Source organism: Eimeria necatrix, genomic scaffold, assembly GCF_000499385.1.
Source record: "Eimeria necatrix Houghton genomic scaffold, Enh_scaff160, whole genome shotgun sequence".
Lineage (NCBI taxonomy): Eukaryota > Apicomplexa > Conoidasida > Eucoccidiorida > Eimeriidae > Eimeria > Eimeria necatrix.
The window spans coordinates 1-26743 of NW_013652297.1; the positions used below are offsets into that span (position 1 = coordinate 1).

Here is a 26743-nt window from a genome sequence, read left to right on the forward strand (position 1 = left end):
GCGGGAGGGGAGGGGGGCTGCTGCGGGGGGGAGTGCTGCTGCTGCTGCGGGGGGGAGTGCTGCTGCTGCTGCGGGAGGGGAGTGCTGCTGCTGCTGCTGCTGCTGCTGCGGGAGTGGACCAGTGGACCATTGGGGGGGCGAGTGGGCTGGTTGTGGGTGTTGTGCTGCAGAGGAGATCTTGGAGTTGGCGGGCTGCGACAAACTGACGATCTCTCCGAAGCTGCTGCAGCAGCTGCAGCAAATGGAGGGGGAGGTGGAAGCAAAGCTGTCTGTACAGTCGGCGAAGAAGCAGCAAATTGCAAAGTTGCATTTAAATGAAAAAACTTTTCGCTGGATGTTAAACGAAGACGCAATGGCCACGGAGAAGCTGGCGGAGGGCATTCGAAACTTTGCTGCAGACATGAACAAGTTGAAGGACCTCATTAGGCAGCAGCTGCAGTGACCAGCAGCAGCAGCAGCAGCAGCAGCAGCAGCAGCAGCAGCAGCAGCGCGGAAGCCGCAGCACACGAGACTTTCGGCCCCGGACCTGCTGCAGCAGCAGAGCTCCCCTGCGCCGCTGCTTCCAAAGAGCTGCTGCAGCAGATGACGCCTGCTGCAGCAAGTGGGGCGGCTGCAGCAAACCGCGGCTGCAGCAGCAAATGGCGGCTGCTGCAGCAGAGCGGGCGACTGCTGCAGCATAGAGGGCCGCTGCTGCAGCGGATAACGGCTGCTGCAGCAGACGGCAGCTGCAGCAGACGGCAGCAGCAGCAGCAGCAGCAGCTGCTGCTGCTGCTGCTGCTGCTGCTGCTGCTTTAGATTTGAGGCTTTTGCAAATTGCAGCACTTCATTTCACTTCCTTTTATTTGAGGCTTCTGCGGATTTCAGCAATTCATTTCACTTGCTGCTGCCGCGGACTCGTAAACGCGTTTAATCGAAGAAAACGCATTTTGCTGCTGCTGCTGCTGTTGGTGCTGCTGCTGCTGCTGCTGCTGCTGTTGGTGCTGCTGCTGCTGCTGCTGCTGTTGGTGCTGCTGCTGGGCAGCAGCTGAAAGCGTCTGCACAGATAAGAAGCGAAAGAAGACGCAGGAGTAGATGGGAAGCATTTGGAATAGGAAAGACAGCTAGCTAGCAGCTAGCTAACGGCTAGCCAGCAGCTAGCTAGCAGCTAGCTGACAGCTAGCCAGCAGCTAGCTAGCAGCTAGCTAGCAGCTAGCTGTCTTTGGCTGCTGGAGGAGTCCGCAGCGCTCACTTCCCGGCCGTCAGTACACCTTGTGCATTTGAGTACATAATGAAAACTAAAATTAAAATTAAAATTAAATTAAAATTAAATTAAAATTGAAATTAAATTAAAACTAAATTAAAACTAAAACTAAAAAGAGACAAAGGCCTGCAGCAGCTCAGCTGAAAACCCATTTTCTGTTCAGCTGAAATCATCCCGCATGCATTCAAGTCGGAAGGAACTCTTTTACTCCTGCCCTGCTGCTGCGCTGCTGCTGCTGCTGCTGCTTCGCTGCTGCTGCTGCTGCTGCGCTGCTGCTGCTGCTGCTGCACGCTGCTGCGTGCCAGTGCGAAGAGAGGAGTTGAAGTTTGCGAGCTGTCAATGGAGTTGAAATGAATTGTAGGAAATTTTAGAAATTCAATTTTGAAAAGTTTTTGCTGCTGAGTTCAAAGTTGCTGCCAGCTTTGTCTCTGAGTTTGCTGCAGTGCACAGAGCCCTCTACCGCGCTGCGGTGCAGCTGCCCAGCTAGCTAGCTAGCTAGCTAGCTAGATGGCTAGCTAGGTGCCTAGCTAGCTAAATGGCTAGCTAGCTAGCTAGCTGCCTAGCTAGTTAGGTGGCTAGGCGGCAGCATGTCCAGCTAGCTGTCCACATATCTATCGAGCTACCCAAGCGTCCAGCTAGCCAGCTAGCTAGCCAGCTGGACCTCCAGCTAGCTGGCTAGCTGGACCCTAGCTAGCTAGCCAGCTAGCTAGCTAGCTAGCTGTGAACGGGGCAAAGGAGCATCGCGTCAAGCTTGAATCGTTTCGTCCTGCCGAAAATGTTTTTTGATTTTGCGAAAATGCGAAAAATAAAATCGCCCAAAAATCGGCCGCAGAAACGAAACGAAGCGAAGAGGAATTTGCTGCGCCAAGCGCGACTGCCAGGCCGCCTGCGCCGCTGCTGCTGCTGCTGCTGCTGCTGCTGCTGCTGCTGCAGCAGGCCCCTCTACGCGAAATCTTCTCTTTCTAAAATGCGTTCGAGCTCGTCTAGAGCGTCTTTGACATCTTGTGCAAATTTGAAATCTTCGAGACCATCTTTATTGTCCTTCTGTGCCTCTAAAGCTGTGTCCAAGTCCCCCTGGGGGGCCCCCAAGCTCGGGAGTTGCTGGCCAAAGAGCCTCAACTGGGGGGCCCCCAGGAGCCTGGGGGCCCCCCTGGCCAGGAAGGCCGCGCCCACGAGCAGTGCCACGAGGGCCAGGAGGGGTTTAAGGCTGGGGGCCTTGGGAGGGGGGGGCCCCCCTGGTGCTGCGGGACTCCGTTTGCTGCTCCGCAATCCACGAGAGCTGCTCGTCCGACGCCGGAGACGTCTCGTAGCTCCGGGGGCCCTCGCTGGCCGAGCTGTACAAGTCCCAGGTCTCGGACTCGCCCAGGGAGGTCTCAGTGGGAAGTTCCCGCAGGGGAAGAGTGTCTTCATAGGCCTCTGGAGAAGAAGAGCCCATGCTGGAGACTGTGGGGGAGGCGTGGGCGAGGCGATCGCGGGGCGAAACTGCTGCTGCCTACTGCTGCTGCTGCTGCTGCTGCTGCTGCTGCTGCCGCGGTTTCGCACGGCCGAAGCGGAGCTTATCCGTCAAAAACAAGCACATGGCACCCGCATCGGATGTTTTCTCTCGGAAAATGGAAAATTCAAGCAGCTCAGTGCGTCGCCGGAGGCCAGATCAGTAGCCTTTGTGTCACTGAGGTGTCTTTTTGCAAGATCCTGACATCCTTGGGGTGCCGAATTCGGAACCTCTGCGGCGACCCGCCGCAGAAATGGGACTCAAAGAAGCGCTGCGATTGAAATAAATCCTAAAATGGGCTTCCTGAGAGAAAAAAATGGTCAAAACTTAACCAAAAGCCATTGCCACCTTCAAACTGAACGGCTGCGCCGCTCTCCGGTCTCGACGTCGAGGATGCCCCACGGCCAAGATCACAAAGCCACGGGAAACAAATGAGAACGGAACACTAATTGCTGCCTTTCAATTCAAAGAGGCATTGCAATCTGAGCCCGAGAAGGCGCAGGAAGGTGACTGTGGGGCTGTAGGTACTCGCAGCCTGACCGGCTGGCTTGCGTCGTCACACACGGCAGCCAAACGTTACTTGGGCAGGCACAGCATTCGCGCTTCTCTACTCCATTATTATTCATTTATTTCCACGTTTAAAACGCTTAGAAAGGGGAATTAGGGGATATAATTCAAATAGCAGACGCAAAAACGCCCCTCTTGAACGGTTCGTTGCGGCTTCTGCCAGAGCGACCGGCCTCTGCAAGGGAAAGTCACCGGCCCAGCAGAGCCCCAACTGCACACCAATTCCTGTCTTTTCTTCTGTAGTTTTAGTTAAACAGTTGCTATTAATGCGAGGCTTAAGGCAATGGGCTTGACAGGATGCGAAGGCCGGTACACTCGGGTGCAGGGGGAGGAGCTGTGCATCGCGCCGTCGATGGTTGGTTGCTCCTCTGTCATTCAGGCGGAGACATTGCATTCTCTTGAGTTTAAACGTTTTGCAAAAACGCTAGTGTTTGGTTTTAACTGTGCAACCCAGCCAGCGCCCTCCCAGCCGTGCACTGTCTTGGGGAGGCGACAGCCGCTGCGGCTGTGCCTCCGGGTTCCCGAGTTACCATTGGGTGCGCATGTGGAATATTGGTGAATTGAAAAGACCTAACGGCTTTTAATTGAACTTCTTGCTCATAATTCGTAGATTTTTGTGTATGGTTGCACTTGAGTGGATTCTTTTGAGACGCTTTCGCCGCCTCGTCTCGACAGCACTGGCAGCGTGCTCCACCGTGCTGCGGCAGAGTTGATTTACTTGAATATAAAAGCGCTCCACTTCAAGTAGATCATTCAAATGAGCTAATTCAATGTTCATCTCAAGAGTTCTCTCTTTGGCTCGGCACCCGCAGAAATCGCAGGCAACACCACTTCTCTGCCTTTTGCACTGGCCTCCTGTAGTGGAAATATGTTTCAGAATGCAGCAGCGCTTTACAAATGCAAGCATTTCTTATATACCCAGGCTCATTTATGTAACACAGGAATAAAACTAAGTGGGGAGTGAGTCCTTTTTTCCGTGGAAGGGCGTTTTTGTTCTCTGTTTCCCGCTTACTTGCGGCTTCTTGCAAGAATTGCGTTGATGCTGGCGCTATGAACAGAGAGTCTGGCTCGATTACTGTTTAAAAGGCTTCTTTATTATCAAATGAACGTTTCATAACGACGATCTGAACTACAGCCTTTTCCCGTACCCTCTAGTTCTTGCTTAAACTCAGCGAAGTGTACTCACAACTGTAGCGAGTTTTGCAGTTCTTTGAACAGCAAGAAATGGAATAAGGGGCATCAGAGGAAGAAGTAATAAAATCAACGAAGTGGTTCAGTTCGTTTTTCGCGTTTTCTTGTTTCTGCACTGTCAGCCGAGCCACTGTTGCTGCTGCTGCTGCTGCTGCACCCACTAAGACAGCGAGTTGTGGCTGTCCGCTGGCAGCAGATCAGTAAGGATGGTCAGGCTTTCTGGCAAAAAGCGTTTGCCCGCACTGAGAGAAAGGGAAGCTCTGTAAGTCAGCAGCCCGTTGTTTCTTGCGTCAATCTGAACGCAGCACAGCCACAGCCCCAGCACTGCTGCCTGGCCTCCACGCTTCAGCAGCAAGCGCAGCTCGCGCTGCACAGTTTGCTGCAGTGCAGCACAGTTTGCTGCAGTGCAGCAAACTGTGTGTTGCTGCACTGCAGCAAACTGAGTTAATGCTCTGAATGCTCTTCTGCTGGCTCGCCTTAAGTGGCTTCCTGTTCTTCTCCAGTTGGGCGCAGCGGCCAATCAGGCGCGAGAGGAAGGCGTCTGTCATGCCGACGTTCTGCAGCGACAGTTCCTGAGGAAGAAAAGAGATGCAGAACTGAAAATAAAAGTGGAAAATTAATGCTTTTATACATTTATTTATTTATTTTAGACCCCGACTGCGTGGAAAACACGCCCCCACCGGCACGCCTTCTCCTCGTTGATTTACGCGCAATAGGCTTTGGTTTGCACGATGGAGTTTTAATTCACTTTTTATGGAGAACACAATTAGAGCACTAGAAATTAAAACATTTAGATGAAGGAAGACCTGTGGCTGTAGGCCGTAGACAGTGTGGGAGGTGGCGGCGAGCCTGTGCAATCTCTTAGTGCTGGGATGTCCCACCAGCGTAGGTATCTCAACCTTCAATTGGTACACGAATAAGGTTTAAATTAATCTTGAAACAAACTTATTGAAACAAACTTATTGAAACGAACTTATTCAACCACTCATGCATGCACAGCGCGTGAGGTTGTGGTGTGAGGCGGAAGTTCCTTGCCCGTAAGAGCGGCGCGTTCGCCAGAAATTTGCAGACAGCTCCTGCCGCTTTCTCTCCCAGCGCATTGTCATCGAGACAAACAGAAAATACCTTTTCAACAGCCCGTGTCTCAATCCATTTATCGCTGAAAGCGCCACGTAGCAGCACATGCAAAGTGCAAAGAGTCTATCTGTGAGCACTGCGTAGAGGGGAGCGCAGACAGCAGAAAATATATATAAGTATATATAGGCTTTCCAAGTGTATAGCGCACAGCAATCTGCATGCACCAGGAAAGGCGTAAAGTGAAGGAAGAAATAGCCGAGAAAAGGCGCACACAATTTGCTGCAGCGATTCCGCTGTCAAATCGACATTCACGAGGGCCACGTGCTGGCATTCGTGGCTCCAATCTTCTGACGGAGAAATGGAGTTGTTTTTTATGTCTTCAGCGTTTTCCGCTTCTTCTTGCAAGGATGGTGGGTTCTTTAGACTCAATAGCATGCGCTCCAATTCGTTAGCTGTCAAGGAGACGTCCCACATCTGCCATTCGCAACTGCTTGCCTCCTTCATCCTCGATCAAGTCTTTGTGAATTGGATCAGTGATATGAAGTGGTGAGACAATGAAGATGTGCCTTTTGTGGTCGAGACAAGCACTGACGACTCGGAGTGTCTTCAAATCGGGGAAGTTTTGAATGCATGGAAGCTCAGCTACATTGAATTGACACTGAATATTGCCGTTGACTACCCAATTCCTTTTAATGTGCCTAAAGGAATAGGCCTTTAGCAGCTTTCAATGGGCTCTTTCGTTCAGGTGTGCTGTGGCTGAGCAATGGGAAATGCATGTGCAGAGAACGCAAACAGTAGGGGGATTAAATGACCGCAGAAGTTGTACTGCAACACTCTTTTGTCAAGATTGAGGGAAACTGCAGTGATGGGTAGTTAATTTCTCATTAGGTGAGAAACCAACACCAAGCCGATGCGAAAGAGCGACGATTGGATGCCGATCGCCACAGCAAGTGGGTGGCCTCTACATACTTTAAAAAAGCCGGCTGTTTTCCTCTAAATGTAAATATGGTGTTAAAAAGAGAAATGCAGTTTATGTGTAATATTAGGGCAGCTTTAAGACAGTAGCTGTGCACCTAAGTAAAACGGTGAATCAGGTTCTGTGGTAGCCATAGTCGTTGGAGTGATGGAACAAAGTCGACTGCACTCGAAGTCCTCCTAATAAACTTGTCATGTCTTCAAATTCATTCAGAAATTTTTTATTAATTCTTATTTAGCTTTTTCTTTTTCCTGAGTCGCTACAGTAGTCAGCGATTGTGCTGCGGACTGCCGGACACGACGGCGGACTCTTGAAGTTGCGTGGGAAAAAGCAAATTCTAGCGTTATTTTTGGCTTCCAAGTTCCCATTAATAAACCAAGCATATAATGGGAGTACATTAATAAGCGTGAGTTTGTGAAAGCATTTATGTTTTCTGGAAGAAAGTCTCGGCAGGCCCGCGAAAGTACTTCGAGTTGTATCTGGCTCATCATCAGAAGCCCGGCCTCCGGGAAAACAAACGTTTCGGTGAGTCATAGGGAAGGCCTGAGGCCTTCTTAATGCAAAAACGCATTCCGCGCTTTGACTTCCATTGACATGGAGCTCCCCAAGTTCAACTTGTAACTTTAACTCTGGGAGCCTATGTTTGACGCATGCTGCGCAGCCTGTCACTAGCTGCATGATGCACAGCGGCAGCAGCAGCAGCAGCAGCAGCAGCAGCAGCAGCAGCACTCCCCAAACTGCAGAGAGACTTAAGATGGAATGCCACATAAAGAATCAAGAAACGCAACCCAAGGAGGCACGCCGCTCAGCCAATGCTTGCCAACTCGCTCTGAAATCCGCAACCAGAAGAGTTAGCAAGAAGTGCTTCTCGCTCGCGAGCAATTATAGCACCTGTTCAGTCGAAACTGTCACACGAAACATAAGAGTTATGCACAGTGCACACAGTAGATGGGCCAAAAGAACTCCGCTGCAGGAGAAAGCTGCACTCAGCCACTGTAGGCAAGACCAGGACTCCTGCCGAAGCAGTGCACCGGAATTCCCACAGTAATGCTCGGCAATTTGTGCCGACAGCTAAGAGTCTCTGTGCTGAGTGCTCTTTGCATAGAGGCGTAATCCCAAGTTTCGATTTGCCATACTGTAGTTTGTGAACAAAGTTGGCGTTGTGGTGACAGTGACATCTCCAAGAATTGCAATGAAGCTTTGAACAGAGCTGCGAGAACTGACTTGCATAACTTGCAACACACCGATCAAAAACAGTGGCAATAAGGCCTGGAACTTGAGAATAATATTTCACCTTCAGCGAAGTGTGCTAGAAAAGCTCATAACCTCCTGCTGTGACACTGTGGCTCAAGCAGACTCAGCCACAAGCAAGCATACGTTCAAGCAATCGATTCTTAATTGCACCTTCTTGGGTATATGCAATTACATTGGCGATCCATCTGTTCAGAGCTACTGAGATGCTCTCCTCCTGACAGTGGTTAACTGCGTTGGCCGCCTCCCCCACGACAGGCATTCTTACACGTCGCAAGGGCACTACTGAGCCTTTGTCGGGTTTTCAACGAAAAAAGCAGTTGCAGGCAGATTTGTGCCGCTACATAAAACCAAATGATTTCTTGTGACAAGTCTGCGATTTATCTGGCCCACAAACGGCTGAAGTTGGTACTTCGGGCTGGCGGCGTCACTCAGGCACGCCGTTCTGGAACTTCCGGCAGCGTCTTTGGATCGTATGGAAGAATCTATTCAAAACGGTTTAGATCACGAATTATAATTCCTCCTAAATGCAGATGCCGGGGTTCATCGGGTGGAAAAATGTGCGGAAGATCTGTGCCGGTAGAACACCTTAGATCTGAGAAAGCACCTGTGTGCTGCTGCTGTTGGGCTGCTATGCTGCTGTTCATGCAAATTTGCTTTTTTTCTGAAAGATTAATTGTGTTTTATCAATTGGCAATCAGTTTTGGCTTGCACTCTGCACAGCGCAAATCGTGGATGTAAATAACTTGGGTGCATGCTTCTGGCTTCTGCCAAGGCTTCCCTTTGGTCGCATGCAGCAGCAAGTAGGCTGCTGTGCTTTAATTTACGAACGATGAATCGCTTCAGCTCACAGGGCTGTAATTTGATGTTAAGCAGAAAACATATATCCTCTTTGGTTTAACACCTCTGTAAATGCACACATAAGCCTGGGTGACTGCGTTTGCTTCTGCTGCGCGGCGGGCCATTCCATATATCTCACCAGAACTCTTCACCTTCGTTTGTTTTATCCCTTTGTTTGTTTTCGCCATTGCTAGGAGCGTGCTGTTCCGGCGATTTCGCTGGACCCGCACCTTTCCTCTTCCCGGGATGCGCAGCCGCCGTGGGCAGAAGGAAAGCCTAGGCCGTTGCTTACCGAGCCAGCGGCACTTTCAGCTGTCTTCAGATCGCCACTCCGCTTCTTACCCTCGAACCGACTCCCGTTCACTGCTCAGCGCGGCAACACCAGTGTGCATGCGCGTGGCGTGTGATGGTGGGTTTTAGTCATATGCAGGAGCTAACGGCGAGCCGATTCCCATTTTGCAGCAGACTTTCGCTGATGGACGAATGGGCTTGCGGAGGCCTTCTTGTGTACCCTTTTTCGCAACAATAGGAGCGCAACATATGGGCTACTTCCCCCGTAATCGTTGCATATCAGGAGGGATTGTTTCTGTTGTTTTACCCCTTCACTTGCCCCGCTTTTTCGTCTCCCAGAACGGACGCCGGCAGTCGAAGCCCTGGGCACCTTCAAAAGCGTGTTAGACGAACGGGGAACTTCCCTGTTGGGGATTCAGGATCCTGAAGGGCGTGTGGGCCGGAGTAGACCGTTTCCTCTTTTCAATATGGCAATTGACATTGCGGGCTCCCCATGCCTGTTTATGGAGGGGGAGGGGCTGTTATTTGTGCTGCTAGGCGGCTTGACGCTGCGGCAACTGCTCAAGATGCATTCGTCTTTAAAGAACCAGCCTTCATTTCCAGCGGGGGATGCCTCTGGCGAGAACAGCCCAGCGCCACTGTCACGCATTAGTCTGAGCGGCGGACAGACGCGTTTTTCCTTCATTTCTTTACTCTTCGCGTCTTCATTGTGTGCGTTTTACCCTTAGCACGCAATTCCGCCTGCGATATTAGCTCGTCTTTGCTAGTCCAGTGCCTTTTCCCTTGCACTGTGTTTGTGACTTGATGCATTTCATGACTTCGCGCTAGTACTGATCAGTAGGGTCGTGAAGCTGTGCTACTGCGCTATATGTTACACAATTCCATTTCCCTTTGGCACTTTTTGTTTGCACTGCGCTGTCGACTGCGGCGTGGCTGTTCGGTAATGCGTTTCAGGCCGGGCGGTAGCCTTGTTTGGGACTGCTTTTTTGTGTCGAAGAGTGCAGCTTCAGACTGCAGAGCTGCTTTCGGCTCCGCAGCACAAAGAGGCTCCCGAGACGCCGGAACACAATGCAGCCGACAGTGGAGAGGCTCCGCCCCCGGCATTCAACTTTTCGCTTGATGAAGAATGGATTGTCTATCTGCTTGATTCGATACCTTCGCTCATCTTCTGTAGTGCTGTTTCTCTCGTTATTCTCTTCTGGGCGAGAATTTACTACGCAGCTAACCTTGTGGCCTACCCCCTCTTCTCGTGAGTCGGAGTCGACTTCAGGAATCAGCTGTGCCACGGGAACTGATTCGTCCAGCTTTGTCCGTATATTTCGGAGCAAATATGCAAGAAAATATATCTTGTTTGTGCCACTTACTGGCGCCAAAGACGTGTTTGTTTGGCTGCTTTCTTGCAGGCGAATGCACTCGGTTCTTTCTGTGGTGCTATTTGTGTCTTACGCTTTCTGTGTTTCTGTCGCGGTGCTGCTCCAAGCCAAGAGAGCTGCTTGCGCCTTCCTGCAAGGATTAGAAGCGCTGCTGTTCGGGACGGAAGCCATCGCTTTCCTCTTCTATGGAATCAAGGCAAGCACGCAGTATGCAGCGCTGATCTCTGTTCAGCGCGCAGATAGACGATCCTTTTGCTTCCTTCGTCCGAAGAAGCCTTAATTGCCACTTGGCACCAATTAATAGAGCAGGATAGGGGAGCAAAATATCCCGGCATTTCTGCTTTCGTGGTGGTGGCGCGCAGGTGGCGAAAAAGGTTTCAGAGAGAGGGAAATCTGCGCCAAGAAAGAGCAGCATCGTCAGACGAGTACGGACTAAACGCCGTGTAGAGATCGCGCTGCTTTAGCCGCGCTTATCCCCTAGTCTTGACTGTGTTTGTACAGGGTGTCAAAGACGCAGCTAGTATTTTTGCTTGTTATTCTAGAGTTAGCAGAAGGCGTGGTTGAAGACTTTCTGTGTGATACGATAGGATGGGCGCTTGCATATGCTAATGCTGCGCACCGGTGCACATAAAGAGAACGCGCAGGAGAGCTCGCGCACTCACGATCTGTGTTGTATTTTTGTGTCCGTCTTCAGGTTATCTTCTTGTCTATGGTTTGCCCGGTGCTGTTCGGCCTGCGGAGTTTCATGGCATTTAAAGGTGCAACACCGCCTCTGCATCCTCTGCACACTTTACCAGAAGGAATCGCGTCTCCTCAGTTACTAGCTGGACAGGTGCGGCAACATGCACGAAAAGCGCGGTGGCGTGAATAGTGTGCACTGTATGACGCCCGATACCATTGTTGACTGAGAGTTGCCCGTGGGTTCATTAGTGCTTGTAATGGTGTTGTCTATGTTTCATACCAGATTTACTTCTTGACAGAGTGGGTCCCCACACTATTGATTCTATTTACATTTTGGCACCGAAAAGGAGGAAGTGCGAGAAGCCAACAGCACCGCCCCTCGACGGTGCCTGCAGAAGCCGAGGAGGAAGTGGTGGCAGTGAGTTGCTCGCATGCACGATGAACAGGACAGTCGCATAGCACTTATTTTTACTCTGCAGCATGTTTCGCCCACTAATATATCTCTTGAAGCTAATTCTGCTACCTCTTACCTGCGTACACGTTAGCACACGTGACACTGGTGACTAGGATACGTTGCGTCGGCTGAAGTTTGTTTCAAGTAATCTAGAGGAAGAAAGGACTGATGAGGCGTTGTTGTTGTTTACACACAGGGTAGCTTTGACTCCACGATCATGGCTCCTCTAATGCAGCAGAATGTCTACCCGTTTACTCCGTCTCCCCCTCATCCACAAGCGCAAGGAGATATATCCCACGGCGCGGTAAGGTGTAGGAGATAGACAGATTCAACAAGTGGTAGACTGTCCCTAAAGGTGCTTTGACTTCATGACAATTTGTCGAGCTGAGCTGTGCAGTACGCCGTTGCGTGGCATCTTGCATTGGTGTGCGGTGAAGAGTTGCTCACTTCTTGCATTTGTGCTCAGGCCATGCCTAGCGAGGTTTATCCTCAGTTCATGCACCCTCAGGTTCCGTATAGGGACTCCTTTTCGAATTACGGCCAGACAACGTCGCCGAGTGGCTACTACAACGCTCAGTATCCCCAACAGGGGCAGCACTAGCGGTGTAATGTCTGATGCGGCGGCCTTCGAGGACGTATGCCCAGCCGTGCCACGTTGTGAGCAAGCGTACAAGCGGCTTGTTTCTCTTGCTGTTGTGCTGCTGCTGCAGCGATGCAGCGATCGATAGCTACAATATGGAGGGTTGCGGTAGCTGATATGCAATGCCCACTCCAAAACCGCCCAGCGCCTTCAGTGTACTGCGGCCTCTCGTTTTAGATCTTCCGCGGCATAGTGGAGGACCTCAAGTGGGAGGTAGTGGGGACGTTGCTGTCGTTTAGCGTCTAGAAAACGAGAACAGACTCGTGCAAAGCTAGAAAATGTAAACATATTCGTCATTTCAGCGGCCCGGCACACGCACTGTATCGTCTTGCGGTGCACAATATGCAACGTGACGGCACACAAACTGAAGCCCTCCTTATTTGAAGTGGATTAATGTTTACAATGTTGTAGAGGGATGCTACGGTTAGTGACAAAAGCGTAAAACGAATTCCCGAGGTTCCCTCCTATTGGTGTGCAGTACAAAGAGCCAAGTGCAAACAGTGCTCTGTACATTTTACCAATAGGATTTGCCTTTTAGTGATGCCGCCTAACGGCATGGCACTGTGTATGATAGTTTAAGCATGATAGTCTAGGGCCATTAATTTGGGGCCTTCGAGAGGTAGCTTGAGAGAAAGTTGGGTACGCCCGTACGCGCAGACGCTCAATACAGCTTGCTGCTGGTTCCAGCGTCTTCGTCAAGTCCTAATGCCGAGAGCGGAGCCACCTTCATTTTATTAACCCTCTGTCTGGCAGGCTGAAAGAGCCTTCTGTACACATAGCATGAACGCCTCGCGCTGATCTTCGGATGTAAACAACAGCCAGAGAGACGCGCACTCTGAAGGTGCTGCAGCAGCGCTGCTACGGACGGATGACTTGGCCGCACAGTGAGGATCACTTTCCTCGACAAACATTTCTAGGGGTTGGGTTGTAACTTTATGCAGCTGCACGGCTCGCAGCGGCGACTGGGAGCGGAGAGATTGACTCTTCACCTTCCACGGCCCCACTGTCACTGACGCTTTGCTTCCCATTGACTTCGGCTCTGGCAACGAGCATTCCTCCTGTTGCTTTGCATTAGGCGAGAGTGGTTTCTCCATGTCGGCCCCTTTGAAACTCTTTCCACCTCCATACACCAGAGGACAGCAAGAAATGGCCGAGCCCGCATTTCTCAGACGACTGGGGCCGAAATGCCACCATCTCTCAGCGCTCAATACGCTCAAAGAAATTTTAAGAACAAGAGGGTATTCACGAGATGCGAATGATGGCGTTTCTGGCTCGCTGAGATAGCGGCGCGTCTCGCTCTTAAGAAATGAGCCCGTCAAGTCTCCCTGGAGCATTGCGAGAATTGTACATAGGACATCTTGTGGTCTTTGTTGGTCCGAAACGAAACCTGGTGCATTGCGTTGCTCCCACAAGTTGGATTCTAACTTGGTTGGCACACTCCAGGCATCGGCGGATTCGTAGCATGCATGTTCAAAGCTGATGGGAATGCAGATCTCCTCAGGAACAGCACGACAGCCGCACCAAATCAAGTTTAGGTAAAGAGTCCTGGAGGACGTCACTCCTGAATGATTTACTGCTTTCGGTGTAGTTGTCAGCGCTAGCAATGCTCGCTGACCCGTCCGGAAACCTTTAAACCGTTGAAGTGAGGCGCCGTTAGGGAATTGCCACACGATTCTTGCACTCATGAGGTCGCTTCTCAGAAATGCTGGAAGTCCACGAATGCTCATGGCTGTGAGGCACAGATCTTGTCTGTGCAAAAGAGGCTTTAAAGACGAAAAAAAATGCAAAGAATGACCCTCATCCATGGGGGGCAGCCGAATGTCCTCCGCAGACTGAAAGCATCACACGGTAAAAAGCTCTTTGAATTTTGAATTTGCTACGCATTTATTAGTGATGTACACGTTATTGGTGTTGCCTTACTGCGCTTCCAATTTACTCTTCTACTGAACTGAAAGCATTCAAATCATCTTTCACTCTCTCTAAGCTCAGGGGTGTGGTTAGTTGTGGTAGCAACTAACAGCGTGTACAGCGCCACTTAGTTCGTACAGTTAGCTACTCCTAATCGAGCGAACGCTAGAGTGAACACTTGCAGAAAACTTGCCCTCGAAGCAACCACTCTTCTGCCAAGGAGGAAGTCAACAAAGGTTAGGGTCCAAAGGTACTGAAAGGCAGCGTGCTTCTCAACTGTGCTCCTCAGGGCTGCTGAAGTTGGAGGGGTTGCCAACCAATACGATACTGCAAGTAGCGAAAGGGCATATAGAGCTGCTGCCGCCACTGCAACAGCATCTGAAATAAGTCCACATAACAGCCATTATGCAAAAAGAATGAATAAAAGACAGATTGCATGTATTTGTCGATTTGACGAAAAAATTACTCGACACAGATGTTCAATGCCGCCAGAAAATCCGCATATGCGTGGTGTTCCCCAGCAGTGCGATATTAGTGTGCTCGTGCAACACTTACAGGCTTATGTGCAATGAGCCAAAAGTTGTATGCTGCATCTGCGTGTGGGAGCAGTCAACCAAAATGTCAACCGAGTAATGTGCCTTACCTCCGGCCCGAAAACCAATACGGCTATAACTCTCCTCTGTACGGACGCCACATACAAGGCCAGCGATAAATCCCGCAGCTACAAGGCCAGCAAATGAGTTTGCCAAAATAAAGCGCTTTTCCAGACTGTTGCTGATGCACAGAGAAGGAGAGCCTTGTGTGATAAGATCTGCAAAACAAAGACACGCCAAACAAAGAAAGTCTTCATAACCCGACGGTACAAACCGGAAATACTTGGAACAGCGAAATGTCCGATAGGCCCTGCATTGAGGTTGCAGGGCTCGCATTAGCTCGCCTCCCCCGCAGGATCTCCGAACTCCCCTACCGAATCTTCAAAGGAGCTTTTGCAGGACCCCTTTTGTCAGTCTTGTCTAGGCTTACCAACAAACGAACTGCACACAAGCCGCAGGAGCCTTCCACGCTCCTCCAAACCTTCAACTGATGGGTCTCGAGCGTCTGATTCAGGCCGTAATCGTTGGAGCTGCGTACATTTGACGCGAGACGGCACATACTTGCGAAAATTTACGATGCTCAGGGAGAGACACTTCGTTGTTTGACGTCTAAAGTTACCAACGTGTGAAATGTTGAAGAAACCGTTTCCTGTTAGCCTATTGTCGGCTGAGCTCACCGCAGAGAAGATGCACTGGCGGAGGTCTAGATCTACGGAACACTTTAAGGCTCTCCATTTTAAGAGAGACGCCGTCAGTTGGATGGCTCCAACACACAGAGAAAGGATGAATGAAAGAGCTACGGCAAAGCCGACGAAAAAACGGGGACCTCTCTCTCCATCGAACAGGTATATCACCACCACCATGGCCAAAACCGCTAAAAGCAAGCAAGCAACTATGAGAACATGTAGCCTGCGGCCGAAGGCGTATCTGCAAAGCCACATAAAAGCACACACCCAGGTGTTCAATGTCGTGCGAAACTAATGCCCCCAGTAGGTACAATCACATACAATGCTGCTGGCAAAAGTGGCACTCCCAGAGAGAAAATCATAAGCACGTGAGGAAAACACTGTCAGCCTGGCGTCCGGCTTACCCAACAATAGCGCGGTTGACAGCTTCTATAGATTCCACGGAACGATTTGGCATTGGATCTGGGTTTTGCAAGGAAGAGACAGAACTACTGCATGCTTTGGAGGGTTCAGACAAATCAACTTCACAGAGAGAGCCGCTGGTTTGACGACTTGTCTGCAGACCGTCGACCTCATCGGCCGCAGTCTCATGGGCCGGCATCGTGCTTGACTCCTGCCAGGCATCTGCTTTAACAGAGTCTTCGGCAGTGTGAAGTTTATCACATTGAGACGGCCGCCGTAGCGTAGCCCCTGGCACTTGTTTAGCTGAAACAACGAGGTGAGGCTCTGCTCGTGTGGTCACACGGAGCCGCTGCACCTTCGGAGGTAATTTCTCGTCCTGAGACTCCTCAAAAACAATGTATTCACTTTCGCCAAGGAAGTTGCTACTTGTGCTGCCGTGGACCGGGTTGGCTGTTCGGTCGGCCCATTCCCCAGCGGTCGAATCGCTTCCAGTTGCAGACTCAGCAGGCGTCACGGTGTTGTCCTTCTCTAGGATTCCCCGCTGCTTTTGGAAGGTCTGAAAGGAGAAACATGGAAAGGAAACAGGCAAATTAGTTTTCCTTGACCTCTTAAATTTTGTATGCCCGCGAAACTTGAAAAGTGCTGGCTGTGCCTTTTGAAGCTGCGATTCCTTAGTAGATAACCCAAGAATGGAAAACATAGGAGCGCGACTCAAACAATAAAAGTATCTCAACAGCACATCATATGACACTAAAAAGTAAGGTAGCTGCTCCTAGGAAGAATTGCCTAAGGGTGTGTGAAGCTGCAAATCAAGAAGATTTGCTAAGAGCAATACGTACCACTTTCTGGCCTTGCAGCGCCAGTGACAGACACCGCCGCGTTACGGGCAAATTTGTCTGCAAGTCGTCGCTTTTAACGGACTGAAGGGAATTGAGACGAGTGTCTACGGCCAGGGCAGCACCATGATGGAGCTCACTAGAGACGCGCACAGTTGCACCCCCGGATTCTGAAGGCGGTCTGGATTTGTCACTTGCGTTTATGTATACCAACTGAGCGCTGCTATAGCTATTCATCCTTGACTGGTCCGATGGGGTACTCCTTTCTTGGGAGAAGGGACCTGCGAGGCTTGGCGGCGCTTCAGGCAACTGGCCTGACGGCTCAACACCCTGCGTGTAATGGTTGTGTTCTTCTGCTTGTTCTGCTTCCTCAGTTTCCGCAGACTCATCCCCTGCATATTCTTTGCACAGCTCACCATCAGCTTCTGGTGTTGACGATAATGCTGGCTCCTTGTTGTTAAAGGGGGACTCGCAGGGGCTGTTTGAGCAGCAATCATCGGTTGAGAAACGCACTTCCCACTCCGTAGGGTCTCCCAGTCGCAGCATCGTGACCCCTTCATAGATTCCATCTACTTCTAGGCATTCTGGGGATAGTGCAGCCGATAAATCATCTTGAGCATTTCCTCTTTCATCTGAAGAACTTACTGAAGCGTCTTCTGCAAAAGCTATCCGGCTAGTAACTTCACTCATTATATCTCTGTCGACTGAGTGGAGCGGAGAGATACCCAAGAAATCTGCCATTCGTCTTATTTTCTGGTCTTCGCTATCTGCGCTGAATAGCTCATGGTGATCGTTCTCATCATCAGATTGGCTGTCTTTGCTTGGAGCACCAGTTCGACTTTGAGCGGAACGATCCGAGCGTCCCCAGACAGCATCAAAAGATCCTGGAATGTCTTCATTCCCATGTTCCCCAGGTCTTTTGCTTGAATTAAGGCCTGGTCTCTCAGCTTCGACGCTTTTAGGACTTTCCTTGTCACTGGTATGAGGGCTACCTGTGCCTGTAGGTACTACAACAGTTGCTTCACCCTTCAGGTCTCCATCACTGGCAAATACTTCCCATTCCTTGTTGTCTTCTATTAGGGGCGGCGGTGACTCGGACTCGCCTGCGTCCTCTCCCGCCTCCTGTTGGTCTGCATAAATGTGGATGTTGTCCTGCAGTATTTGTTCTTGGTCTTCCCAGTCATGCTCACGCACAATGGTTTCCAACAGAGTGGACCTCTGGCGCCGCTTCGACTTTCCAGGAGGACCACTTATCTCTATCCCTTCGCTTTGAGAAGAAGATGAACTACACCCGAGTTCTGCCAAGCGGAAAGGGCTCGTTGCCTTCAGCTGCTCCTGAAGTCGTGTTTTCTGAGCTACTGACTCTGCTGCTTCCAGTGAAAACAGCGTCGCTATGTGTCGGCGATCTTCCCTATAATGACAAGGACGCAAAACCACACTTTGAGACCACTTTCAACAGAGATAAGCCTCTGAAAAAAAATGAGGCAACAAGACTCGGGGAAAACGGCACTATTGGTTATCTACGAGTACGCAGCAACAAGAGCGTTCCTAACAATGAGGCGGAGCAAGAAACTAAGGCGAATCGGAAGGCAGTCCAGGTGATGCCCGACCTAACGGAAACCTGGCTTTCGTCTTCTGAGGATTTCCTGAGGGCTGGCACCGGCCTGCCCTCTTCCGCAGAGGACGCACAAAGACGCAAAGGTGGAATGTAAAGATAATGCTCAGGTATAAGTCCGTCCTTCTGATTTTCCACTTTCTTCTCTAGCGGCTGTCTGAATGTAGAGCAAGGAGTAGAAGAAGATGAGATTGGCGCTGGGTCTGCGAAACACGCCCAAGTAGAAGGCATTGCGCAAAACCAGTCCCACGCCTTGCTCTCCGCAAGCTCAAGTGTCTGATGTTGTAAACATCATGCCGAATTTTCAACCAAAGGAAAATGCGAACCCGCCCAGTAGAGTATTACTGCGAACCGGAGCATCAGGCAAGCGTGCATGTTTTATGTCCGTGTCTCGTAGCTATGATCCGTCACTTGGTTTTCATACGGCGGCTGTCAGTCACTTATGGATGAGACGTACCTATGACAATTTCGGGAGGGTCAGCAGATACAGATACAGATGTGCAATCGTCCTCTTGCTGTGTCTCAGGAAAGGCCGTCTCCTTCGCACGCTCAGCCCCGAACACATCCGCATCGCCAGTAGTGGATGCGAAGTCCGCATCCACCAATCCTAGCAAGATTTTCTCAAAAGTTGGGGGCGGAAGCCGACGAGGTGATATCAGTTGTCGCGGGGGAGGTCTACAGGCACTGCTGGGAACTTCACTTGCACTCTTTTCCCTCGGGACTAGCATAGCCCCTTCTTTTCTTTTCGAGCTCTTATGGCTGGGCTTGTGGCCCCTGTGGCCTTGCCAGCTGCTGGACTGTCCTCTTTTCTCTTCCGGCTCGTCGTGATCCTCACGAGACTTTCGCCTGATAGACGTTCCACGAGAGCGAGTGAGAATGGCATACTCTTGGGAAGATGCCGCGTTTTGCTCTCGGCTCTGGAAACATCTCTCACTGTCACCGTTGGCGCGGGCAAGCGAAGCCTGCGATTGAGAAGCGGTATCGGAAGAAGATCCTAGCCAGGCACGAGCAGCTATGGTTGGACTGCTGACTCTGCGTCTGCCGGAGAGCTGGGACATCACGCTAGGGCTCCGAGAGCGCTGAGATTGGGGAGTCTTGGGCGAACGCTGTGAGAGCAGCTTCATGAAGGCAGGGGATGTTGGCGCTTCTGACCCCGACGGTAAAGGCCGTTGGACTCGAGCGGCTGAGCTCACAGTCCTTCTGGACTCCCGTTTCAGCTCACCGCCGTCCCCTGCATTTCCTGAAGAGTAACGGGAAGGAGAAGCCTCCCGAACAGGGACCGCCAAGACGGGAGGACGCACTCGACCTCCCACGTTTTCGTGCCTCCCTGTGCTCATCCTGGGCGAAGTTGTAAAGGAGTACATGCGTAGATCGTTAGCATGTCGGATGGTGTCTGGATTCACGACCAGCCGGCCCCAGCGCACACCTTCTGACCCAGTCCTCGTTTGTGCTCGAGACCACAAGAAATGGCATGTCTACTCGTCTTCATAAGGAAGAAACCCTTGTTTCTGCCCTTTAAGGGGCTGTTAATGAGGAGATGCAACGCGAGCCCGTGTCAACTGCCGCTAGTCTGTTCCAAAGTTGACGTCCTCCATCGCCAGAGGAAAGCACGAGCAATTTCGGAAAGCTCCTATAGATTAATTTAAAACAATAAAACCAGTTACATCTATGTTTCCACTTGGTCTACCCGTGGGAAAGCTGCTGAACACTGCTGAGCGAATTCGCAGAGGGGAAGGCGCCGCAGGTTGTCTGGAAGTGTGGTCCCGGAAACAAGCGTCTAAAATTTAAATTATTTAAACTTAAAAGGAGAAAAAAGTCAAACTGGGACAAGATTTCTTAAAGACTGCAACAAGGGTGCCAACGGTCACTGAGCCCGCTGGCCTGCGATCACCCCCAGCGGCAGTGGTCTTGCGCTGCGCCCTCTTGACCACAGAAAATAAGTTTTGCCCTACCAGTTTACACCACATATGCATTCCGAGAAAGAACAGTTTGGTATTCAAATGCGAGTCGCATCTCGCTTTACTGTAGACAACGCAAAAATCCAAAGTGTCGTTTCAGTGTTTGTGCTTGTAGCCTTAAGGCGCCAGTGGGTCTGTGGACTCAGATCGACATCTCCTTAGCTGGCGCTTGCTCCATAATTGTCACACTCTTCAAAATACTAACATAAACAAACATATCTCAGCTTATTGTCTTCCCTCCATACAGCCGAATGCAAGTGAGCTGCGGAGGCACTGCACGGTTGCCCCTGCAGGGGAGGACCACTTAACGATGATTGAAGGACGACCAATACTATCCTTCTAGCTATCACATTATATGGAAGATGTCAAAAAACCTCGGTTTGTCCAAGCATTTAGGGCCTTCGGGGGACCCGAAGTCTGTAAAGTCCCCAATGGCTCATGAAAGCCAAGACGACACATCACCGGCCGACCTTGGCTTGGGCGTCAACACAGTGGAGGAACAAGTAAGCGGTCTAAAAATCGTATGGAGCTGAAGCAAAGCTCAGCGCTCTTGTGTCTCATTGTGTTGCCCTGTCTGTGTGTCTGCGTGTACTGCTGTACAGCTCGAACAGCTGACTCAACTAGTCCAGACGCTAACTGCACGCATAGCTAGCGAAGAAGACTCTAGAGAGCTTTTAAGAGCCCAACTTGATGAAGCATACGCGGTAAGTCCGTAGTGTGAGCGGATCTGAACGCTCTCACGTCATCCCCTAGTTACCAGAAAAAATCAGTCATGAAAATCTCAGCTCGAACAGTGAATTCTATGCATGATCCACTGCATGCTGCTTCTCCTGCCAAAAGCTCTCGAGAAATCTCGTTTTTTGTCTTAATTTGCAGCAACTGGCAGATGCCCGAACTGAGCATCTGGCCTCTCCGTATGAGGGGTGTCGTTATCAGCCACCTGGATCCACGTGAGAGGATCTTCATCTGTTTTTTCGAGCTCATGGCAGACGTTTAGTTAGCTAGAACACGACGGTTGCTGTTCTTTAAGTGGAAGGCTCTTTCATTGCCATTGTGCGTTTCGCTGCAGATGGCTCGAGCCAAGTCATGAACAACTCACGAAGGTGAGAAAAAGCGCATACTCCCTGAGTTTCCCATGCCTAGAAAAGGGCTGCACAGAAACCTGCGCCAGCATCTCATTTCACATTTCGGTGACATCATCTTCAGGTTACACGCACAGCTGAAGAGCTGCAATATTTGCTGGAAGAAGAGCGCGCAAGGAACGCGGAGATGCGCATGCAGTATGAGAGACAGCTCAAGCTCATTCGGAACGGAATCCAAAAGGAAAAGCGCGATTTGAAACAAACGCTAGTACAACAGGTCGATTTCATAATACGCAAGTACAGAAACCTTGCAACAGAGGCTGTGGAAACGGCGCGTCAGGAGCGTCAAAAAGTGCAAACCGAGCGAATAAAGGCCCGCGAACTCGCAGAGACAGCATGCAGAAACTTTGAAAAAGATTTGAAAGAAAGAACAAAGGTGGGCGCTTCATGCAGCAACCGAGTGCAAGTTAGAGATGAAGCTTTAACACACCTTTAACACATCGTCTTGGGCGAGACATTTGCATACATGTGCATCCAGAAGGCTCTCGAAGAATATCGCCAGTTGGCGCAGGAAGCCCATAAAGCAGCGCAAAATGAGCGCGAGGAGCTCCGGACTAAGTGGTGAGTCGCCTTGCCAGACAGTTGAAATTACTTCGCTTTGCAGATCCACGCCAGAAAACACAGGGGCTACATGAACAGACAAGAGTCCAAAGTGCGATTTCATGTTTGTGTGCAGTGCAAACCTCGAAAAGGCAATGATAAGCAAACGCCAACAATTTGATGCTCTTGTTGTCCGGGTATGTTTTACCCGAGTCCCTAGGCGTCTGTATCTTAAATACTGCAAATCCACTGGTGCATTTCACGTGTTTCTACATCTTTCTATCACTGCTTGGCTCGTGGACTCCTCAGGAGGCAGAGAAGAGAATACAGTGCTATAGGCTCAGCCACCAGGCTATGAAGGAACAGCTCGAGCGAGAAAGGAAGCATTTTGGAATAATGATGGGTGAAATTGCACAGCGGGTGAGCTATCCAGCTGCCGAATTTGTCATGGGTGCAAAGCTGTGACGGAATCACCAGGATGAAGGCAGCACTTTAGCTCAACGTGTCTGCCTAATATTTAAGTGCTCGAACAGCCAATGCAGCGTTCTCGTGCTGAAGCTCCAAACCAGCAAAATTCCGATTGAGAAAGTATGCAAATGTCCGCATATAGGTTGAAAAAGAGTGCAGCGACTACGACGCCGCAATGTTGAAGGCAGTCGCAGTATTCTGCAAGACGAAGGGTTTAGATGTAGATGAGTCTACGCTGCGTCAGCAGCTTGGGGATATTCGGATTCAGCGGCTAAAGGAATCTGGCCACGAATTGCGTGTAAGTTAGCTCAGGCTGCCATATTTCATGAGGGCGAGCATATGCACTACGTAGGCCTCCTTGCAAAAATCACAAAACCTCAACAGTTCAGTGACCGCTGCAGCACTTAGCTTTGCTTCTGCAGCTTGTGTGTCTGCTTGTAGGAGCCAGAACCTCGCCCACTGACAGTAAAATACGGGTTTCAAGCAGTGACTCCTGGGGGTGCCAGTTGATAAGCATTTGTAACAACAGTACACCTCCTCCACGCACTTGAGTCAGCAGCAAAAGAGGAGAAATTACTCTTTCAAGGAAGTCTGCAGTATTCCTATTTTTCTGTTTTTGTCGAAAAGCTTGAATTTGTATAAACGGCTCTCGAACCTTCGCGTAGCCTGTTCTGGTAGTTCCATGTGAGAAGGTATTCAAGATTTAATCGAATAACTAATCATATGGATCTGCGAGCAGCCCCAAGACATTTAAGAACGATAGTTCATTGTATCGGCCATACTGCTCGCTCACGCTGCACTTACTGTGCAGCTGAGCAGCTTGTTCAAAGTAGTTAAGAGCAGTCAGTGCCCCAGGATCTGCATCCTGCAGAAGTACATGGGCCCGAATCTTGACACGTCTGGAAGCATTGCATAACCATGCTTAAGCTTCTCAATCGAAAATAATGCAGAGCCACTTTTCCGTCCTGCATTTTCGTGCGTCGTCTCGTCTTGATTCGCTGTAGCGCCCTCTAGTCTGACTTCCGCAGGCCATTCCCCATCAAATAGTGGCAGCGTCTTCACGTTCCCTTTTGCCTTTTTCAGAAATTTATCAATGACCTGAAAGGCATTCAGGGCCCGAGCAGCATTAGGCTCGACCCAGTGCCTGACCAAGAGTGGCCTAGCCCCTATGCAGCTACGCGGTGCCTGTGATCCGTTGTGGCTTCACGTGCCGCTCTAACATTCTGGTCCAAACGTATTGCAAACCATGTATATGTGCTAGCATGCTAGCATTCGACTCTAAGACCTGAGCCACAAACTATCCAATGTGAAACCTCTGCTTGCTTCTACGGTAAAGCCTCTCTCGGGCTCGATGTTGATTTTGTACTTACGCCATCATTTTCAAGTTCAGACAGCGAGCACGTAGTATACAAAAGAATGCCATTTTTCTTCAAAAGCTTCGACGCAATAAGTAGCATTTTAAGTTGCCTTTCTGCGTGGGCCTTTGGAGTGCCTGTGGAACCGCACTGTATGACATACGCTTCACTGTAGCGCAAGCAGACTTCCAACAGACAGTGATGACCACAGAAGCCACAGAGATTAAGTGCTAGTTAGTTTAGGGTGTCGCTACATCCTCGACGCATATACTTGGAGCAACTCTCACCCTGCGACCACTTGGCAACTGCGGATCCTCCCTTGCGGAGGAGATGTCTATCAGACGAGCAAGGGGCGTCTAGCAGAATCCTGTCATATGGTGCGAAGCGTTCTGAAGGCCCAATCATAGTAAACCCAAAATTCCGTGGGAGACCCCAACCCGCATGCATTCACCGAATGCCTATTGCTTCCTTGCAGGGAAAAAGAAGTACTATTTCCATAACTCAGGTAATGGTGGGACTGGGCCTAAATCGTTTATCTTACCAAATGCACCTCCCTTGCAAACATCTGCGCAGCTAAACTGTAGCCGTTGCCTGTGCACATTAATCGGCTGCACCACAAGAACTCCATTCTGACACTCAAGCTCGGCTATAGTGTGGGCGGGGATATGTCTGAAACGGTCCTACGCTACAACGCAGGCGGCTCACCCTGCAGTGGCATACGGCGGCAGGAACTTCGTAAGTGTTGCCTGCAACCTGAAAAAACATACGGAAAGCCCCCCAGTCCATCCTTCGGCTATGCAGCGGCACAACAGTCACCATTAGCAGGCGTGTCTTTGATAACCTGTATAAATGCCAAAGCAGCTTACCGCGCAAGTCGGTCTCGGCTAGCATCGTTACATACCAACAGGCCCCCCGCTTCGTCATCGTTGTCAATGCTGTCGATCTCATATGACATACTGTTGTTCCCGATGATGTATGATGGAAGCTTTGCTTGTGACATCATGCTCGAAATAATCAAGGATTTACCCCCTGGTGCCTACGAATAAGTATAGTGCGCACTTACACTCATGCGTCCTTGGTTTAAAATTTGTAATTTTGACGGGCAAATATTTCCATATAGATGCATAAATATAACTGCCTCCCCAAAGTGAAATTTACAGCATGCGCTTGCGTTGCCACTTACTGCGCACATGTCAAGCACGACCTCGCCAGGACGCGCTTCAAGGACAAAGGCGGCGAGAGCCGAAGCACCGTCTGAGGAAGTGTAGAGACACCAGCACATGGAAAAACCAAAGCATGCGCGGGCAGAGGACTCCACCCTTGGGCGGGTGTTTCCAAGAGAGATGGAATATGTAGACAGAGCTGCTGAGGCACAGCAAAAAATTACCCAGGAAGTACGTTTTGGTCCTCGCCTCCTCTATTACGTGGTCGTCATCGACAATGGCTACGCTTTCAGTGTTGTTTTCATGTAGTGCAGGGCAGCTGCTGGCCTCAGCTGTAGAGTCGGGCGGAACTGAAAAGGGCCCGTCACTGGCGTTGCAGTCAGTAGGCGCTGCCGTTGTTTGAGACCCACGAACTGTAGCTGCTGTATTCGTGTTAAATGCGTCATTCTCCTTAACCGGTGCATTATCCGAGCAGGTGAGGCAGTTGGGGATTATGCACGGAACGAGTCGCTGTTTTCTCAAAAGGTAACGAAGAGCGCTGTGGGATATGTTTGGGGCTACAAAAGCCAGTTGATTGGGAGGTTCAGAAAGAGCTTGAAGCAAATTACTCCAGCGGTCTTTGCCATACTGTTTGCTGTATGTACTGCTCCAGCTCGCCCCGCCTCGTGCGCTCATGCTGCCCCAGGAGCCAAGCGTCTAAATCAAGCTGGATTGACTACAGAATCATAAAACAAAATATGCAAGAATTAGAGAAGATATCATGCCACTCGCCAGGTGATTTCAGCTCTGTAGTTCCACCAGTTATATTAGACACACCATATCGGCTCAAATCGACACACAAAACATGAAATTTCAACGCCATCGCACGGCTTATGCTATTCCTGTAAAGTAAAGAAGGACTCAGATCTGCCTTCTTTAACAATATGTACTAAACATAGGCAACCCTTAGCAACCAGACCTGAAACTGAGGCATTTCCGTTGTGGTGGGCATGCAGGGCAATGAATGGGGCCATCGAGAGCTGCATAAAGTGCGTGTTCGTTCATGCTTCTACCAATTCAAGGTATTTCTTATATAGGGTGCTGCTAAATAGTACAAATGCGCAATACGAAGTCAACTAACTCCCTTCCCTAAGTAACTTATGAGTCGGATGCTGGAGTTGGCTCGGCCTGACAGTGTCTCCTTGGCATGGTTAGGGACAAAGTTGTGAGCCTGTCGATAAATTCATGATCGTTCACTATGGTCCGAGCTTAAAATTCATATTGAAGCGTCGCCTCTGAGTCGGCCCCTGGAAATGCTGACTTGGACAGGATGCAATCGACGCAGTCTCCATTCGGTGCCCCCGAAGCGGCGGCCTTTCTTTTCCTACAACTTCGTTGGATTGTGAGAACTGTGTGCTTTTGGGTAGCTTGTTTTTTACACGGGTGGCTTCTGAGCCCACTAACTCCGACAAGTGACCTCCACTAAGATACAGGGCGTGCCGACTGCGCGTCGGCGCTAGCGACCTGAAACCCTCTCATGGAGCTGGAGACGCAATAAATTTCGTAGAACTTTGATATATGCAACCGTGCCTTGGTTAGGAGGCACCGGAAAATAGCCGACAGCACTATTGGCGTCGCAGAACCAGATGTTTGAGGTTAGGCTCAACTTTGCCAACCAGAAGCTAGAGTTGTTTCATGGACCTGGATCTTAGTGCTGGAGTACTGTCCGCAGCATTGATACTCAAGAATCTCAGGGAAGAGCTCTCGACTTTAGGCACCATGTGGCGATAGACAATGGTTTGGCATGCTTGGATACCTCTGCAGCAAGACAACACTGCGCTTGAAGAGCCGCTTTGATGGCGAGTTTCTCGCTTCTTGCTGACCTTGACATGCAAATCGGCGCCGTCACATAGGTTCTGCGAAACCCGAAAAAATTATAGCTAAAAAGTTGGGTATTCTGTTTGCATGGAATTCTAGGTTCCATCACACGTACGTTTTCTGTCGCTAGGCGCAGTTGCTGCAGAC

The 26743-nt window shown here is 50.3% G+C and overlaps 7 protein-coding genes across 7 annotated transcripts; 3 read left to right on the forward strand and 4 right to left on the reverse strand.

Moving 5' to 3' along the window:
• Positions 1-241: 241 nt before the first annotated feature.
• On the forward strand, positions 242-442 carry ENH_00027100 (Transaldolase , related; the record flags this gene model as incomplete). Its single annotated transcript, XM_013579300.1, has 1 exon — positions 242-442. The coding sequence occupies one exon, from the start codon at positions 242-244 to the stop codon at positions 440-442; it is 201 nt and encodes a 66-aa protein (XP_013434754.1).
• A 1831-nt stretch (positions 443-2273) lies between these two features.
• ENH_00018460 (hypothetical protein, conserved) lies at positions 2274-2675 on the reverse strand (the record flags this gene model as incomplete). Its single annotated transcript, XM_013579301.1, is given in 2 exon segments — positions 2274-2441; positions 2445-2675. Coding segments are annotated over 2 exon segments (399 nt in total).
• Positions 2676-4650: 1975 nt separating this feature from the next.
• ENH_00018470 (hypothetical protein, conserved) lies at positions 4651-6071 on the reverse strand (the record flags this gene model as incomplete). The annotated part of the gene is made up of 4 exons (XM_013579302.1): positions 4651-4767; positions 5058-5112; positions 5488-5649; positions 5839-6071. 4 exons carry the CDS (start codon positions 6069-6071, stop codon positions 4651-4653), a joined length of 567 nt encoding a protein of 188 aa, XP_013434756.1.
• Positions 6072-9392: 3321 nt separating this feature from the next.
• On the forward strand, positions 9393-12034 carry ENH_00018480 (hypothetical protein, conserved; the record flags this gene model as incomplete). The annotated part of the gene is made up of 8 exons (XM_013579303.1): positions 9393-9636; positions 9880-10174; positions 10329-10524; positions 10661-10723; positions 10993-11130; positions 11263-11397; positions 11630-11737; positions 11900-12034. 8 exons carry the CDS (start codon positions 9393-9395, stop codon positions 12032-12034), a joined length of 1314 nt encoding a protein of 437 aa, XP_013434757.1.
• A 773-nt stretch (positions 12035-12807) lies between these two features.
• ENH_00018490 (hypothetical protein, conserved) lies at positions 12808-19477 on the reverse strand (the record flags this gene model as incomplete). The annotated part of the gene is made up of 8 exons (XM_013579304.1): positions 12808-13905; positions 14680-14792; positions 15005-15104; positions 15252-15501; positions 15665-16218; positions 16502-17909; positions 18109-18316; positions 18571-19477. The coding sequence occupies 8 exons, from the start codon at positions 19475-19477 to the stop codon at positions 12808-12810; spliced, it is 4638 nt and encodes a 1545-aa protein (XP_013434758.1).
• Positions 19478-20433: 956 nt separating this feature from the next.
• ENH_00018500 (hypothetical protein, conserved) lies at positions 20434-22731 on the forward strand (the record flags this gene model as incomplete). The annotated part of the gene is made up of 10 exons (XM_013579305.1): positions 20434-20574; positions 20674-20775; positions 20948-21021; positions 21141-21174; positions 21278-21589; positions 21692-21774; positions 21890-21950; positions 22063-22173; positions 22364-22519; positions 22663-22731. 10 exons carry the CDS (start codon positions 20434-20436, stop codon positions 22729-22731), a joined length of 1143 nt encoding a protein of 380 aa, XP_013434759.1.
• Positions 22732-23064: 333 nt separating this feature from the next.
• On the reverse strand, positions 23065-25414 carry ENH_00018510 (hypothetical protein, conserved; the record flags this gene model as incomplete). Its single annotated transcript, XM_013579306.1, has 8 exons — positions 23065-23319; positions 23592-23713; positions 23864-23965; positions 24118-24167; positions 24282-24329; positions 24443-24612; positions 24760-24830; positions 24964-25414. The coding sequence occupies 8 exons, from the start codon at positions 25412-25414 to the stop codon at positions 23065-23067; spliced, it is 1269 nt and encodes a 422-aa protein (XP_013434760.1).
• Between the last annotated feature and the right edge of the window lie 1329 nt (positions 25415-26743).